General features: G+C 43.2%; 2 protein-coding genes across 4 annotated transcripts; one reads left to right on the top strand and one right to left on the bottom strand.

Annotated features, from left to right (window-relative positions):
* Nucleotides 1-498: 498 nt before the first annotated feature.
* Nucleotides 499-6,722, bottom strand: LOC124138394. Of its 2 annotated transcripts, XM_048389694.1 has the most exons (5): nucleotides 6,593-6,722; nucleotides 4,075-4,256; nucleotides 2,929-3,042; nucleotides 1,743-1,792; nucleotides 499-1,694 (listed from the first exon to the last, which is right to left on the bottom strand). In XM_048389694.1, coding segments are annotated over exons 1-5 (423 nt in total). In that variant the 5' UTR covers nucleotides 6,669-6,722; the 3' UTR covers nucleotides 499-1,693. The 2 variants fall into 2 exon arrangements, with proteins under 2 accessions (XP_048245651.1, XP_046360968.1); XM_046505012.2 differs by having other exon boundaries at nucleotides 499-1,792.
* A 36-nt stretch (nucleotides 6,723-6,758) lies between these two features.
* On the top strand, nucleotides 6,759-17,310 carry LOC124138393. 2 transcript variants are annotated; one of them, XM_046505011.2, is made up of 5 exons: nucleotides 6,759-6,839; nucleotides 8,092-8,198; nucleotides 10,246-10,427; nucleotides 14,846-14,959; nucleotides 16,668-17,310. In XM_046505011.2, the coding sequence occupies exons 2-5, from the start codon at nucleotides 8,123-8,125 to the stop codon at nucleotides 16,716-16,718; spliced, it is 423 nt and encodes a 140-aa protein (XP_046360967.1). In that variant the 5' UTR covers nucleotides 6,759-6,839; nucleotides 8,092-8,122; the 3' UTR covers nucleotides 16,719-17,310. The 2 variants fall into 2 exon arrangements, with proteins under 2 accessions (XP_046360967.1, XP_046360966.1); XM_046505010.2 differs by lacking the exon at nucleotides 6,759-6,839 and adding an exon at nucleotides 7,027-7,160.

Genomic DNA, 17,310 nt, shown 5'->3' with positions numbered 1-17,310 from the left:
ACACACAACATCAACACAAACGTTGGCAATTATTTGGTGAATATGCGTGAGGATCAAAGATGGTAAAGATGGTAAATCACTGAAAGCCGTTTACCAGCCAGATAAAGCTTGTGTTCGCAACAATGGTAGTAACCTTACAGATATGCTTGATTCCCCCTTGGGAGTGCGTCAGGGTTGTGTATGAAGCCCAATCTTGTTCTCATTTTTTTCATAAATGACTTAAAGTCTTGTTTGATTGGCATTTTAAGAAATTGGTAGTAAAGAGTAAAGATAAGATATTTTTACGGATAAAAACTTCTTAATTGTATTATGTTTCGGTATAGATCTTTATAACGTAGTCAAGCAAGAGTGGAGTAAGCATGGTAAGATCTTTACTTACTTACTTACTTAAGTTGGGGATTTTACGTGCGCTTTCCGACTGTATGCGTAAGTAAGACAGCACAGTACAGTGTTATATACATCCAATACGGATTAACAAAAACAACATGACAGTAAACATAAAAGGGATGAACAACACCAAAGGATAATGGTTGGTTTATATAGTAACAACAGAAAGCAGTTAATGGCTGAATGTTAATAGAAAGAAGGCATCTGTACATGGTACAAATATACAATGCTTAACGGTATGAGGAGCTATAGAGAAACGTCGCATAAGAATACAATAGAAAAGGTTCTCCCCATAAAATATCTTGTCCTTACTGGAACTGATAATTAAGTCTTGTTCTTGAACTTAACTCAAAATCTGAAAATGCCATACAGTTATATCCAGATCAAAAAGAAAATTCATTATTCCTTTTACTTTTTGCTGACGATGTTGTCCTTTTCTCTGATTCGGTAATTGGTCTCAAACATCATATCAACATTTTGGAGATTATTGTGACAAGTGGTCACTGTCCGTCAGTCGAAATACAAGTAAAGTTCTCGTTTTAAAAACGGTGGGAAATTACTGTAATTAGAGAGAGGGATGCACAAAGATGCATATATAGAGGTAGTTTAATCTTCGGGTTACCCTGAAATACTGTTTACTAGGACTTTGTTTCCAGTTAGGTAATGCCAACAATATATTCTCGAAGAATATCGAGCATTTGTTGCAATCAAAATGATTTTCAAAACTCAATCCAGAGCAAGAGGTTATAATGATGTGTATATCTATAAAGGCTTATTTCACCTTAATGTTGTAGAAAATGAGTTTCTTTTTATCTTTGTTTAGAAACTCTATTCTGAATTAAGAAACAAATATATTCCAAAGATGTTGAAAACGTACCCAAATATCAATTTGTTTTGCATACTCATGTCAACCTCAAATATTACAGTATCACAAAATATTGCATTGTACACACGTTATGCATTGTAAGTTATAGGAACATGCATACCCTGTGAGTTTTGTTGAACTAGGGCCTATGGCCTCTCAGTGTTCACTGAATAAACAATTTGACATAGATCCGGAATAGACATAGAGTTTGGATAAGACAGATTTCATTTTATGATACATTAACGTTATTTATTCGGGACTGTATGTTTGTTCGGTACTGACATAGATCCGGAATAGTCTGGATTAAATAAGTTTCTATTTATGATAAATGAACACAATCTTTTCGGGGTCCGTACATTGTTTTGGTAGTGACATATTGTTGAGATCACGTCAGTCAGGGGCTGGTGTAGGGGCTGGTGTGGGGGCTGGTGTAGGGGCTGGTGTGGGGGCTGGTGTAGGGGCTGGTGTGGGGGCTGGTGTAGGGGCTGGTCAGAGTTTTCTCAGTCTCTGGGTCTCCGTGGCGCCATCCTTGGTCTGAGTCTGGGAACAGAAACAAGCACAGAGTTAAGATTTTGACAGGCATTTGGAAGGTTTTTTTACAATTTCTTTTATTCTTTGTAAGACGTTACAGAGCTACTTCTTGCTCCTTCATCGGGTGAATGCCCAGTAAGTAAATATATACATTCACCCCACAATGCGTTCATGATATATGGTGGGATGAATGTAGAAGACAACAACATAATGACAAAGCCAATGACATAGAATTAATGTAGAAAGTTAACATAATAATGTTATACTCACTCACCCATTTACCCTCTCACTAATTTACACCCTCACTCCTCTCCTCACTCACTCCTCTACTCACTCGTCTGCTCACTCACTCCTCTCCTCACTCACTCCTCTACTCACTCACTCCTCTACTCACTCACTCCTCTCCTCACTCACTCCTCTACTCACTCACTCCTCTCCTCACTCCTCTCCTCACTCACTCACTCCTCTCCTCACTCACTCCTCTCCTCACTCACTCCTCTACTCACTCACTCCTCTGCTCACTCACTCCTCTACTCACTCACTCCTCTACTCACTCACTCCTCTACTCACTCCTCTCCTCACTCACTCACTCCTCTCCTCACTCACTCCTCTCCTCACTCACTCCTCTCCTCACTCACTCCTCTACTCACTCAGTCCTCTACTCACTCACTGCTCTACTCACTCACTCCTCTACTCACTCACTCCTCTACTCACTCCTCTCCTCTCCTCACTCACTCACTCCTCTACTCACTCACTCCTCTCCTCTCCTCACTCACTCCTCTACTCACTCACTCCTCTACTCACTCACTCCTCTACTCACTCCTCTCCTCACTCACTCCTCTCCTCACTCACTCCTCTCCTCTACTCACTCACTCCTCTCCTCACTCACTCCTCTCCTCACTCACTCCTCTCCTCACTCCTCTCCTCACTCACTCACTCCTCTCCTCACTCACTCCTCTCCTCACTCACTCCTCTACTCACTCACTCCTCTGCTCACTCACTCCTCTCCTCACTCACTCCTCTACTCACTCACTCCTCTGCTCACTCACTCCTCTCCTCACTCACTCCTCTACTCACTTACTCGTCTGCTCACTCCTCTCCTCACTCACTCCTCTCCTCACTCACTCCTCTACTCACTCACTCACCGCAATGACGAAGTCCCCATCCCGATACGTGTCGACATCCAACTGCATGATCACTCCATCCTTGTCCGATGTCAGCTTTTCAATGAAGTGGTCGTTCCGTAACTCGATGACACTCTGGAAATATTGCCGTAGATTTGAAACAACATAAATACATATGCACGTGACCAGGCTGTACTGAGTTGTATTGTTAGCAACATGCTTCAATTTTCCACTCTGAAACTACGAGACGAACAATGGTTTGAAGACGACACACACACACACATACGCACACACACGCACACATACACACACGCACACTAACACACACACACGCACGCACACACACACGTACACACACACACACACGCACACAAATTCACTCAAACACCTCACTCACACCTCACACACACACTCAAACACATACCCACACATTCACTCACACACACACACACACACAAACACACACATACCCACATCTCACTTACTCACCCCACTCACTCACACACGCACATACCCACACTCAAACACCTCACTCACTCACTCAAACACATCACACACCTCACTCACACACTCACACACATACCCACACCTCATGCACACACACACACACACACACGCACACACACACTCACACCTCACTCACTCTCACATACACTCACACGGACATACCCACACACTCACATACACCCGTAAACACATTTACACACACACACACACACACTCTCTCTCTCTCACACACACACACACACTCACACACACACACACACACACACACACACACACACACACACACACACACACACACACACACACACACACACACTCTGCAGTCTCCAGTCTCTGTGCACTGTATACTAGTATTCATAATCCTGTTGATAAATGATATGTTTCGTTATTACATGACTGAACCGAGACAGCTACCGCGTTTACTGCAAATAATATATAAACAGTGAGCCCAAGAGGATGTGGGTGTTGGTGACATATGTGTTTCTGTCAGCACTGTCACCTGTATTGGATCATCAGGAAGGGGCGGTGGGGTAGCCTAGTGGTTAATGCGTTCGCTGGTCACTCCAAAGGTTCGATTGCCAACATGGGTGCAATGTGTGAAGTTCATCTCTGGTGTCCCAAGCCGTGATATTGCTGGAATATTGCTAAAACCTCACTCACCGTCATTTTAGTGACCTTGTCGAAACTCAAAAAGTGGAAGGGAACGCCCATCTTGAACTTGACGTCCATAAACACGCTTCCATCTTCAAGGTCAACCTTCATATGCCACTCCTCGCCGTCACGTGACAGATGTAAGGTGTAGACGAGGAAGCGAGTTGCCTCGCGCTCCTTGTCTGTCATTCCTGGAACGATAAACGGAGCATTGTGTATTTGCTTCCAAAATTCAAGTTTCATTGGTTACATATTTCTGTGCAACGCGGACATCACTGATATCATCAAAAGTAGAGATTTGGGAGCATTCACGAATTTACGAGTTTACAATGAAGGTCAAACCATGGTTAACTGACATACGTGTTTTGCGTATATGAGAGATTGTTGATGACAGTGCAGACGCCCCCCCCCCCCCCCCCCCCTCCCCTTTACGAAATGCCACGCCTGTCCGAAAATGAGCGTCTGCGAGCCATTGGTATGCTTGAAGCAGGATCGAGTCAATGTGATGTTGCAAGACAATTTAACGTCCACAGAAACACCATTTGGTGTTTATGGCAACGTTGGTAACAGATGGATGCAGTCAGAGGCCACGCGTAACCAATAATCGACAAGACAACTGGATTCGAACAACACACCTACGAAATCGATTCCAGCCAGCAACAGTGACTGGAAGAAGCACCCCCGGCCTTCAACGAATATCTTCTTAAACCGTAAGTCGCCGCCTCAGATGTGCAGGGATTGTCGCCAGAAGACCCGCCAGGCGTCCCATTTTGACAGGAAACCACCGTCAAGCACGCCTACAGTGGTGCAGACACGCAGTGGGGACAAGTTCTATTCACTGACGAGTCTCGTTTTCACCTCAGCAACAGCGATGGACGGATTCGGGTGTACCGACGTCGAGGTGAACGTTACGTCAATCATTGTGTCATGGAAGAAGATCGGTACGGGGGCGGCAGCGTTATGGTATGGGGTGGGATTACAGCAAGACAGAGGACCCGTTTGATAGTGGTAGAGTGAAATCTCAATGGACAGCGCTACCGTGACGAGATCATCGGCCCTGTTGTTCTACCGTTTTTGCGTCGTCATGGCCCATTACCTTTCAACATGACAACGCCCGGCCTCATATTGCTCGACTTGTTTAGGATTCTCTTCAACAAAACAACGTGAATGTCATCCCCTGGCCGGCTCGCTCCCCTGATCTCTCACCAATCCAGCACATGTGGGATGAGATGGATCGGCGCCTTCGACGTCAACCACGTGTTCCACAGACACTCCAGGAACTTCTTCGAAACATGCTCCGGTAGATATGGACAGATATCCCACAGGACTTTGTGCGACGCCTGGTCCATTCCATGAGACGAAGATGTGTTGCTTGCATCGCAACCGGAGGTGGACACACACACTATTGATTTGTGAATTGACATTTTGGCATGTTCATGGTTGTTTTTATGAAATCACGCATTTTCTGAAGTCAGTATGGCAAATTAAACCATTTGAACACTTACAGGAGTCTTTTATCTGTTTCAAACCGAAATTGTTTCAGATTTGGTAAAAAACATAACTTTGCATTAAATCTTATTCAGTTTCACAGGAACTTTTGTTGTTCAGTATATATATACATGTATATCAATTCCCTACATAAGAAAGGAAATATAACTTGACTTGCCTTGACTTCTGTATGCTATTTCAATCTATGGCATTGATTTGTACGTATATGTTTATATTGTAAATAATATCTTGCTGTATGTTTACATGGTCACTGATCACATCTGTGATAACATGAACTACGGGGGGTACTATGACTATGCGGCCTCTCGTCACTGAATAAGCTTCTTCAACGCGTATAACACCTATGTAGGTCATCTAGCTATGTCAATATATACACTGGTAGGGTCAACACGACCGAGGGCGATATCACAGGTCGTACAGGCGTCGCTCATTAGGACGATTTCACAACAGTGAGACATAGCGCTGTCGTCTGTTTATTGAGATTACTTTTTTTCCGGAACGATACTCATGTGAAAAAAAGTAATAAAATTCGAGTACTTCACATAACAGTACAAGTGGTAATAAATATCATAAATATAATTATTTGTGGGACGATGGATCGATTGTGTCGAGAGTTCAGCATCAGTTTAATCAGGAATTCGTAGCTGTTTTAAAAAAATATTTTTCTTTTGTAACTATACAGGTGTTTATTCTGTGGTTTTACCAGCATCATTACAGTGGATTGACTAAAAGTCGGGCCGGGCAGGACCAGCGGGTAATACTAGAAACGGATTGCTGAATATTAAAACGAAATATGCGTAACTATGCGAATATATATTAGTGAGTTAGTAAGTATTGTTTTTTGTCGCTTTTAGCAATATTCCATCAATATCACGGCGGGTGATATCAGATATGGGCTTCACACATTGTACCCACGTGGAGAATCGAACACGGGTCTTCGGCGTGACGAGCGAACACTTTAAACACTAGGTTACCGACGGATTTGTGTATGTATTATTAGTGAATATGTCACACTTACCCAACGCCGCAGCAAACTCATCATGGCCTGTGGTAAGTTCGGGCACCAGTTTCCAGTCTCCGATCATGTTCGCCATCGCGAGGTGTTCTCGTGTGATATCAGTGATACAGTGATGCCGGAGGGTGTAGCGGTCGTGGGGCGAGCAATCAGGGTTAGACTGGTTACCGTTCAATGGAGACTGTGAAGTGAGAGCAGCGACACCAAGCGGAGGATTCACGGAACCAGTCTAAAGCCGTCCTGCTTGGTGGTAAGGTGGGATATATTGAGGGCGGTAATAAGGGCTTACACTGGTCCACAGTTAGCCCCATTCATATATTATTTCACAAGATCCTCACAGCGATAGCCTCTCGGGTGAGCAAAGCGCTCCTAACAGAACTCGTAACCGTCTACCAGCTGTAGAGGTCCTAGGTTGACCGCGTTGTCAGGTGCTGGGACGGAGCTTGGTTATCGTACAAACTCCTCACCGCCACAGGCCGCGTTTGGAGCTCTCTATACATATATGTCACCGGGATCGCAGCCGAAGTCGATTATCTGTTTTTAAAGTCAAGGAAACCTCACATTAGGACTCGTAAGTGTCTTTTTTTATCCTTCTCATGCGCATTTTAATACGTAAGTATTATGAAAATATGTGGTGGGACTGTGTGGTCAACCCTATTTACGGGTTACACACGTAGATTCGAAATGAATGGATCTTGGGTCGGTCTGTTCCTCCGCCCAGTCACTGTTGTTTGTTGCAGGAGAAGGCGTGACGCGTGGAGCATGTGGGTCGTGACGCCGTTTCGCGTACCTCTTTCCTAGTACGTGACACGTGCCAATACTGTATCCTCGCCCCCGTAAATGTCACATCTTGGGGTGAGGTGAAATGTCGCGTCCAAGATTATTGCGACGTGCGGGCACGTGTGTCTACATCTTGATCTTTTGTGATGCTTTAGATTGTGGACTATACAACGTTGGTTCGTGTCGTGTAACAAATATAAATATCTATTATTTCACGTACCGTATTTCCTCTATTTGACACCGGTCTCCAATATACGTCGACGTCTAATTGACGCCGGGTGCTGGTTCATCATTAAGATATATGTACCCTTTTTATGTCAATAATCTTTATCTTTCATAAATTTTAAGATAATCTTTTAATTTAATTTAATCCCTAATATTTCAGTGGTTAGCCTCAATAAGACATATCATCAAACGTGCTTGTGGTGGAGTAATTACCCTGAAGTGTTGAAATGCCACTGTCAATTGACACTGAATGTTTTTTACAGTGAACATATTTCAGACTATACATCGTATAATGAAATTAAATATAATAATGGAAATACGGTAATAATGTATTTCATATTTCTAGGCGTCTATAGGGCTTACATACACGTGGTGTTTTGATCGTATTGGACGGGCTGCAAAGCAAGTGGCTATTCAGACCATCTGAGCTGTTCTCTTGTCTTTTCGGCAAATCCAACGTCGACATTATAAGCTACACCATCGCCATATCTCCACAGGTACCGCGGATTTCACAAGAACACCATCACGATGGCGAACATGGTCGGAGACTGGATACTGGTTCCCGAGTTGACCACTGGTCATGATGAGTTTTCTAAAGCCATGGGTAGGAACCTTCTTTACTTTTAAACAATACTATAAACGCATTTTTCTCCAATTACAGATACATTTGTACATGAAAATATATCCCAGATTTCAAAGTATGACTTTAACAACGTAAATCTGAAGGTGGTATTTAATGATTGCGACAGTATCAACACAAGGTAAGAAAACGTACAACTTTATAGATAACTTCTGGTTTATTACATATAGCGACGTTTCGATGTAGATTCTCACACTGTTATCAAGCTGGAATGACAAGAGTGAGTGAGTTGGGTTTAACGCCGCTTTGAACAGTATTCCAGTCATATCACGGCGTGTCAGCTTAATGTGGGAGGAAAGCACGAAGTGATGCAGGTCTCAGACATTTACTGCTTCTGTGAAACCCACGAGCACGGGCATGGTGCTGACAAACCTAGAAACATAATCGGGGTGAACCGGGATTCGAACCCACAATCATAGGTTTGTTTCTGGCGTGCCTAAGGGACGCAACTCTGCACAGCGAATCGCGGCGCCTTAGACGACTGGGCCACCTGGGGTGACAAGAACTAAGTGACGAGACGTATATGCATGACATGTGATCAGGAGCAGATTAACATATACAACAACAGGTAATACATGTAGATAACAAGTAGCATACAGATAACAGGATGAAGCCAAATGTACAGTTAGAATAACAAATAGCACACAGGTAATGAAGCACACGGGTAATGAAGCCGAATGTACAGTAAGAATAACACATAGAACACAGGTAATGAAGCACATGGGTAATGAAGCCAAATGTACAGTAAGAATAACACATAGAACACAGGTAATGAAGCACATGGGTAATGAAGCCAAATGAACAGTAAGAATAACACATAGAACACAGGTAATGAAGCACATGGGTAATGAAGCCAAATGTACAGTAAGAATAACACATAGAACACAGGTAATGAAGCACATGGGTAATGAAGCCAAATGTACAGTAAGAATAACACATAGAACACAGGTAATGAAGCACATGGGTAATGAAGCCAAATGTACAGTAAGAATAACACATAGAACATAGGTAATGAAGCACACGGGTAATGAAGCCGAATGTACAGTAAGAATAACACATAGAACACAGGTAATGAAGCACATGGGTAATGAAGCCAAATGTACAGTAAGAATAGCACATAGAACACAGGTAATGAAGCACATGGGTAATGAAGCCGAATGTACAGTAAGAATAACACATAGAACACAGGTAATGAAGCACATGGGTAATGAAGCCAAATGTACAGTAAGAATAGCACATAGAACATAGGTAATGAAGCACATGGGTAATGAAGCCGAATGTACAGTAAGAATAACACATAGAACACAGGTAATGAAGCACATGGGTAATGAAGCCAAATGTACAGTAAGAAGAACAAATAGCACACGGGTTATGAAGCACATGGGTAATGAAGCACACGGGCAATGAAGCACACAGGAAATGAAGCACACGGGAAATGAAGCACACGGGAAATGAAGCCAGATTACAGTAAGGATAAGGATTAAAAGATTAAACAGTTGTGACAAGCTGATTGGATCCTAATCACAAAAGTCTATTGCTTGATTAGATCTTCATAGGCAGTGGAGATGCAATACCCTTGATCTCTGTTGATCAAGGTTTGTGACGGCGGATTTCTATAGTTTCTGAGAGTTTTCCTTTGGTGAAGTCCTGATGTTTGGTTGAGAGGATTTGGACTTTGTCAAACTGAAATGGCCAGGGAATTTTTGCTGGTAGTCTGAGAGTACTGAGCGTTAAACAACAAACCAACCAACAAACCATGGATCACGCGACATTTTGACTAATTGTCGTAGTGACCCGCTCTGAAAAATATTTTTCATGTTTACAACGCTACAACTTCAAGGTTAAAATATATTGTCCACTCTAAAATGTATTTAAAAGGCGTTAAATGTGCGATAACGCGATAACGCCACAAACGTCAAAATCTCGCCTTTCCACATTGTTGCAATTGGTTTTGAAAGGACGACAACGCGACGATGTAGGATTCCATATAATAATGATAATTCTTTTCCAGGAATGTCAGACGCAGAACGCGAGGCAACTCGCAACCTCGTGTACACCTTCCATCTGTCACGTGACGGTGACGAATGGTACATGAAGGTGGTCACTGAAACTGGCGTCGTGTTTGTTGACACCAAGTTCAGGATGGACGTGCCCTTCACCTATTCGGATCTCGACAAGACCGCAACGCTAACGGTGGGTTGTTGTATATTTGCTGACATTAACGCTACTGTCTTTTAACACGGAACAATAAGTTGTGTAGAGGAGTTGCGTCCCTTAGGCGTGACAGAGTCCTGTCACTGCGGGTTTCAATTTCCGCTTCGCTCTTATCATGATTGTTTTGTTTGTCGTCACCATATGATATCGTCACTGCAATTGTCTCGAACTATGCTCAAGTCGAGTTCAGTCCGATGTCAGTGTGTATAAAACTCCATGAATTGGAATTGTGGTCAATCGAAAACACACAGAGTTATACACATCTCGAAACACCCTCAACACTGTGCTAACGAAGGTTTATTGTAAAACTGTTTGTTAGTAAACTTAGCAATGTACCTATAAGGCCTTAGCTAGATAATATGTCGACTGTATGAGGTATATTTGCACGATTTGTTATTAGCGACGGTCCAACCTGTCACATCTTACTCTTGTTCCCTGCTCAATGTGAGGTGCGACAACTTATGACATGATGAGACGGAACCAAGCTTAAACGGCTCTCTGTTTCCCCACCATTCCTGACTGACTGACTGACTGAGTATGGTTTTACGCCGCTTTTAGCAATATTCCAGCAATATCACGGCGGGGGACACCAGAAATGGGCTTCACACATTGTACCCATGTCGGGAATCGAACCCGGGTCTTCGGCGTGAAGTGCGAACGCTTTAACCACTAGGCTACCCGACCGCCCCCCACCATTCCTGAAAAAACGCACCCGTGAAGATCCGGGTTAGAATTGGTCTTCAGAACCCATGCTTGTCCTAAGATGCGGCTATGTTTGTCCAAAGATGCGGCTATGTTTGTCCTAAGATGCGGCTATGCTTGTCCGAAGATGCGACTATGCTGTCCTAAGATGCGGCTATGCTTGTCCTAAGATGCGGCTATGTTTGTCCTAAGATGCGGCTATGTTTGTCCAAAGATGCGGCTATGTTTGTCCTAAGATGCGGCTATGCTTGTCCGAAGATGCGACTATGCTGTCCTAAGATGCGGCTATGCTTGTCCTAAGATGCGGCTATGTTTGTCCTAAGATGCGGCTATGCTTGTCCGAAGATGCGACTATGCTGTCCTAAGATGCGGCTATGCTTGTCCTAAGATGCGGCTATGTTTGTCCTAAGATGCGGCTATGTTTGTCCTAAAGATGCGGCTATGCTTGTCCTAAGATGCGACATGCTTGTCCTACGATGCGACATGCTTGTCCTACGATGCGACTATGCTTGTCATAAGATGCGTCATGCTTGTCTGAAGATGCGACTATGCTTGTCCTAAGATGCGGCTATGCTTGTCCTTAGATGCGGCTATGCTTGTCCTAAGATGCGACTATGCTTGTCCTAAGATGCGGCTATGCTTGTCCTAAAATGCGACTATGCTTGTCCTAAGATGCGGCTATGTTTGTCCAAAGATGCGGCTATGCTTGTCCTAAGATGCGGCTATGTTTGTCCTAAGATGCGGTATACATATGGTCTCTGGTTTAGAGGTGAGGTGAGGTGAAATGGGTTTAACGTCGCGTCCAAAATTATTGCTCTTATATAACGACGTGCATGTACGTATGTGTGTGTGTGTGTGTGTGTGTGTGTGTGTGTGTGTCTGCCTGTACTAGTCCGGACTGATGCCGATTTATAGTGCTAGCTCACTGAGATACCATGCCGCAGTTTAACATGAATACCCCACTCAGACACAGTATACTGACTCCGAGCCGACCAGTCCTTGTTTTAGCCCCTTAATGCCAAGCGCCAGACAGGGTAACAACAAGTCACATCTTTTAACGTCTTTTGGAATGACGCGGCAGGGGATCGAACCCCGTACCTTCCACTCTCCGGGCGGGCGCTCTACCACTAGACCACGGAGGCGGTCCTCTGGTTTAGAATAAAAATGACACGATGAACAGTAACGAAAACGTCCCGCTATGATATAATGTGTATCAAGACCTAAGCTACACCAGAAGCATCTGGTAGTCACTGGCAGTATCGCAAAATATGATTAAAATTAAAAAAAATTAATTACACCAACTGTCTTCAAACTGTTGATGAGTCAATATAGTATATAGTTTCATAATACCAGTTACCACAAATTTACAGTTATTTCAATACTATAAAGTAATGCAGGTATCTACTGAAGTACTGAAATGAATAAATTCATTAATAATATTTGCGTGGAAAATGATAAAATAATATTTGTGTGGAAATTGATCAATGAAATTGAAAATGGTCCTCATTTTATAATATGAAAACAGAAAAGGTTCTAACGGTCTAGTGAAATTCAAAATGAGATATTTTTTGTTATCCTTTGATCGTTGTCAAGCAAATTGGATGCAGTCACTGGAAGTAAGTATTTTGTGGAAACATGTTTTGAATGGTGCCACAGTAATATTATATTTTATTAATCATAATTGACATCCACGTGGCAATCCGCGCCGTGGTATAACTTGAATACTGTGAAAAGCGTCGTGAAACCCAAGTTACTCACTCACTGAAATCGACGTGACAATCCGCGTCGTGGTATAACTTGAATAATGTTAAAAGCGTCGTGATACCAAAGTTACTCACTCACTGAAATCCACGTGGCAATTCGCGCCGTGGTATAACTTGAATACTGTTAAAAGCGTCGTGAAACCCAAGTTACTCACTCACTGAAATCCACGTGGCAATTCGCGCCGTGGTATGACTTGAATACTGTTAAAAGCGTGGTGATACCTAAGTGTCTCACTCACTGAATCCACGTGACAATTAGCGCTGTGGTATAACTTGAATACCGTTAAAAGCGTCGTGAAACCAAAGTTACTCACTCACTGAAATCCACGTGACAATTCGCGCTGTGGTATAACTTGAATACTGTTAAAAGCGACGTGATCCCAAAGTTACTCACTCACTGAAATCCTCGTGGCAATTCGCGGCGTTGTATAACTTGAATACCGTTAAATGCTTCGTAAAACCCAAGTTACCAACTCACTGAAATCAACGTGACAATTCGCGCCGTGGTATAACTTGAATACTGTTAAAAGCGTCGTAAAACCCAAGTTACCCACTCACTAAAATCCACGTGGCAATTCGCGCCGTGGTATAACTTGAATACTGTTAAAAGCGTCGTGAAACCCAAGTTACTCACTCACTGAAATCCACGTGAAAATTTACACGGGCAGTTCAATGACCAGATCATATTTTATACGGACTGTATGTAAAAAGACTTTTACATTTCGCGTAACGTCAGTTTGCCGCTGTACTGAAAATATATGCTTACAATGAGCAATAATATAACATACATATAAGTGTTGATGTCAGACATCAAGGATTGCACTTAACATTCCGATTGCAAAATGCGAACAAAGCGAGCTGGAAGGAACGGTAAGGTGCTCACTCAACGTCTCTTCCGGTGGCTATTAAATGGTCTAAAATTAAGACATTGAGCACGTGATGTAACACCGCATCACGGAATATATATTTCATTGTTTAGTGGAAAAAAGGAAATTTAAAATCCACACACAAGTTCCGTTACCATTAAAGGTGAAGGCTGCAGTGGTTGACAGTTAGAAGTGTTAAGTGTCACGGTAACATTTACATTGCGCATACCACAGGTGTTGCCAGTTTAAAGTTTGACCTGCTTGGCCAGCGCCCCAAGCCGTAGTGGACGTAATTATATAATGACATAAAATGACACATTGAATGGTATGTTTGAGGCAATTACATGGCCCACTCAATCGGGAACATTGTGTATAAAGACGAAACTCTTTACTGGTACTGAAACACCGGAAGTTGAGATGTTTAAAAAATCCAGAGAGACTTATCGATTCAAAGTTTGAACACTAAACAATTCTGAAATGTCCCATAGATGGCCCATATTGTATGACAGGACGTCCCACGGGCTTGGAAAGTCCTTCTCGTTTCCAATGTTTATTGAAGCGAGAGATGGGCGATGATTTTTACGGAATCTGTCGTAGAGCCCATAACAGTCGTTCGGATTACCACGTGCTAACCTTTTCGAGGTTGCATGATTACACATTTCGACTGTCACTTTCCAGATGTCATGAAGAGGGGCGGTCGGGTAGCCTAGTGGTTAAAGCGTTCGCTCGTCATGCCGAAGACCCGGGTTCGATCGCCGACATGAGTACAATGTGTGAAGCCCATTTGTGGTGTCCCCCGCCGTGATATTGCTGGAATATTGCTAAAAGCGGCGTAAAACCATACTCAGTCACTCACTCCAGATGAAGATCATTCTGACATGACCCCAAATTGGTTGTCATTTCATATTTGTTTAGCGGTAGCGAGAACAACGATCTGATTATAATGAGATTGAACCCCTTCCCCTTTCGCTAACACAACAGATTTACACATCCCACACTTATGGTCAAGAACAAGTCATCTGTGTATCTGCATTGTGTTTATAACCATCTTTCCTACTTGTTACAGAGCCTGATCTCTCTACGAAATGATCACTTCATCGAGAAGATGACTCAAGACAAGAACGGGGTCGTCATGCACTGGGACGTGGACACCTACAGAGATGGAGACTTCGTCATTACAGTAAGTCAGCTCAGCCTTTCATCCTTCGTCAAAACATCACTGGATTGTATGCACTACGCTCCTCCCTTACCAGTGAATACATACGTCCGCTTTTGGAGATTCAGTTGCTATTATAAACCAACCAATCAAGACACGGCCTGGTTCTAGCGAGAGGGAAACCATGACCAATCAGTGCTCAGAGATGACAGCACAAACGGCACTATTTTCCGTGCAACATGTTAAAGTTATCTTACGGGCATGTACTCCACACGTTGCTTCAGTAGGGCTTATTTGACTTCCATGCGGTACCACGGCCTTTTTAATGAGATGACGTGAACCACACACGTCACTACTGCACCGCCCCCAATCGGTCGTGTGAATTCACCCCTAGTGGAGGAATGTTGAGTCTTAACAACCCATGAGGTATAGACTGAAATGAATATTTTCATTGGTCTATTATCATAATGAAATCTTATTGTTTTTAACTATGTTTGACGTACCTACATTCATTTGAAATTGAAATTCTCGGACTTATCTGAAGACCTTGTCCCCAGGGAGAGGTATGAATACGATGGGTGGTTCCCATGGTTAACTACCCCTGGGGATCCTGGTAAAGAATGTACGTCCCCGGCAATATAAGCTTGTCGCCCGAGGCGAATAAATGGATTGTGTGGTCAGGCTCGGTGACTTGGCTGATTGGAGGTCATTGTATCCCATTTACGTGGATCGATGCTCATGATGTTAATCACGAGATTGTCTGGTCCAGACTCAAACAAACAAACATGTTTAACTTCAGGGTTGGAGTGGAAGCCGATTCCTTTTATCCGCTATTGTGTATGTTGGATATCGCTTTTGTAAGATGACCTTTCTGTTTCATAACTACTATTCAGTATTCTTCATAAGTTCACTAATTACACTCATTTCTTATACAGTAACGCTCCATTAATTCGATATATCTTTCCTTATCGTTTGAGATGATTTGTCATAAACTAGATATCGTTATCAAAGCTCTAAAGCAATCTGATAATATACAGATGTTGTTCCCAATCAGGATTACGTCTATTGAGGGGGCATGGGTCGCCCAGTCGTCCAAGGCGCCGCGATTTGCCGTGCAGAGTTGCGTCCCTTGGGCACGCCAGAAACCTATGATTGTAGGTTCGAATCTCGGTTCGCCCCGATTATGTTTCTAGGTTTGTCAGCACCATACCCGTGCTCGTGGCATTCACAGATGGGAAACATCTCTGACCTGCATCACTTCGGACTTTCCTCCTACATTAAGCTGACACGCCGTGATATCTGGAATACTGTTAAAACCGGCGTTAACGCCAACTCACTCACTTCTTCTATTGAGCTCCATGCATCAATGTTATGCCAACTTGTTCAAGAACTTATTGCCTAATGTTCGCAACACTATTTGATAAAGTCACTGTTTTGATAACTTAGCTAGCTCAAGAATTGTTTTTTACTCAGCTAAATATTTAAACAAGGTATTTGTTATTCCGGTTCAGCAGTGTTGCAAAATGATGCCTTATATATTCCATGGGAACCCCAGACTTCGAGATTACTTGTGAATGAGCTGTAGGCGGCAAACCAAGCGTCATAATCTGGGCGAGTATGGGATTCGAACCCACGATCATAAGGTTCGGCACGTCAAGGGACACAACCCTGCACAGCGAATTGCGGTGACTCAGACGACTTGGCCTTACTCTGTGCTTGTTTCTGTTCCCAGGCTCAGACCAAGGATGGCGCCACGGAGACACAGAGACTGAGAAAACGCTGACTTCCTCTTAAATCACGTGCCAGCTTCATACCTGATGAACTACCTCTTCACCTGCCTCACACTTTTCAAGTCAATGCTATTATACCAATAGTCATGTTCGATCTGTTTCATGTGTACTGACTGACTGTGTAAGTACGTTATTGACGTGTTATGTGTTATAGTCAGACTCAGTCATATAGTACTCCTTCAGGCAACTTGCCTTCATATGAATCCTATCACTATCGCCGTCACTGCTACTGCTTCTGCTACTACTACAGCTACTGCTACTGTTCTGTTCACTACTACTGCTACGACCAGTGCCCTCTGCTGCTGCTACTGCTACTATCAATACCAAATACTGCTACTACTACACCTACTGCTACTTATTGTACTGCCTGCTTCTACAGCTACTGTCAATACCAATACTGCTACTGCTACTCCGCCGTGATATTGCTGAACTATTGCCAAAAGCGGCGTAAAACCATACTCACTCACTACTCCTACTGCCATGACTGAGCAGTCGAGCTGATGTCTATTACTACAGATGTTTTATTCCAAAAGTGTGATGTAAATCATATATCGTGTGACGCTTCATTAAACATTTCAATCTCTA

Source organism: Haliotis rufescens, unplaced genomic scaffold (assembly GCF_023055435.1).
Source record: "Haliotis rufescens isolate VD_foot unplaced genomic scaffold, xgHalRufe1.0.p SCAF_8, whole genome shotgun sequence".
In the NCBI taxonomy this organism is placed as follows: domain Eukaryota; kingdom Metazoa; phylum Mollusca; class Gastropoda; order Lepetellida; family Haliotidae; genus Haliotis; species Haliotis rufescens.
This window is presented reverse-complemented; position numbering and strand designations above follow the sequence as displayed.

Coding starts and splice junctions, on each gene's coding strand:
- LOC124138394 (XM_046505012.2), bottom strand. CDS start 6,668: ATGGCGAACATGATCGGAGACTGGAAACTGGTGCCCGAACTTACCACA. Junction 4,257..6,592: donor TGAGTTTGCTGCGGCGTTGG/GTAAGTGTGACA, acceptor TTATCGTTCCAG/GAATGACAGACAAGGAGCGC. Junction 1,793..2,928: donor ATGGGGACTTCGTCATTGCG/GTGAGTGAGTGA, acceptor TTCTGTTCCCAG/ACTCAGACCAAGGATGGCGC.
- LOC124138393 (XM_046505011.2), top strand. CDS start 8,123: ATGGCGAACATGGTCGGAGACTGGATACTGGTTCCCGAGTTGACCACT. Junction 8,199..10,245: donor TGAGTTTTCTAAAGCCATGG/GTAGGAACCTTC, acceptor ATTCTTTTCCAG/GAATGTCAGACGCAGAACGC. Junction 14,960..16,667: donor ATGGAGACTTCGTCATTACA/GTAAGTCAGCTC, acceptor TTCTGTTCCCAG/GCTCAGACCAAGGATGGCGC.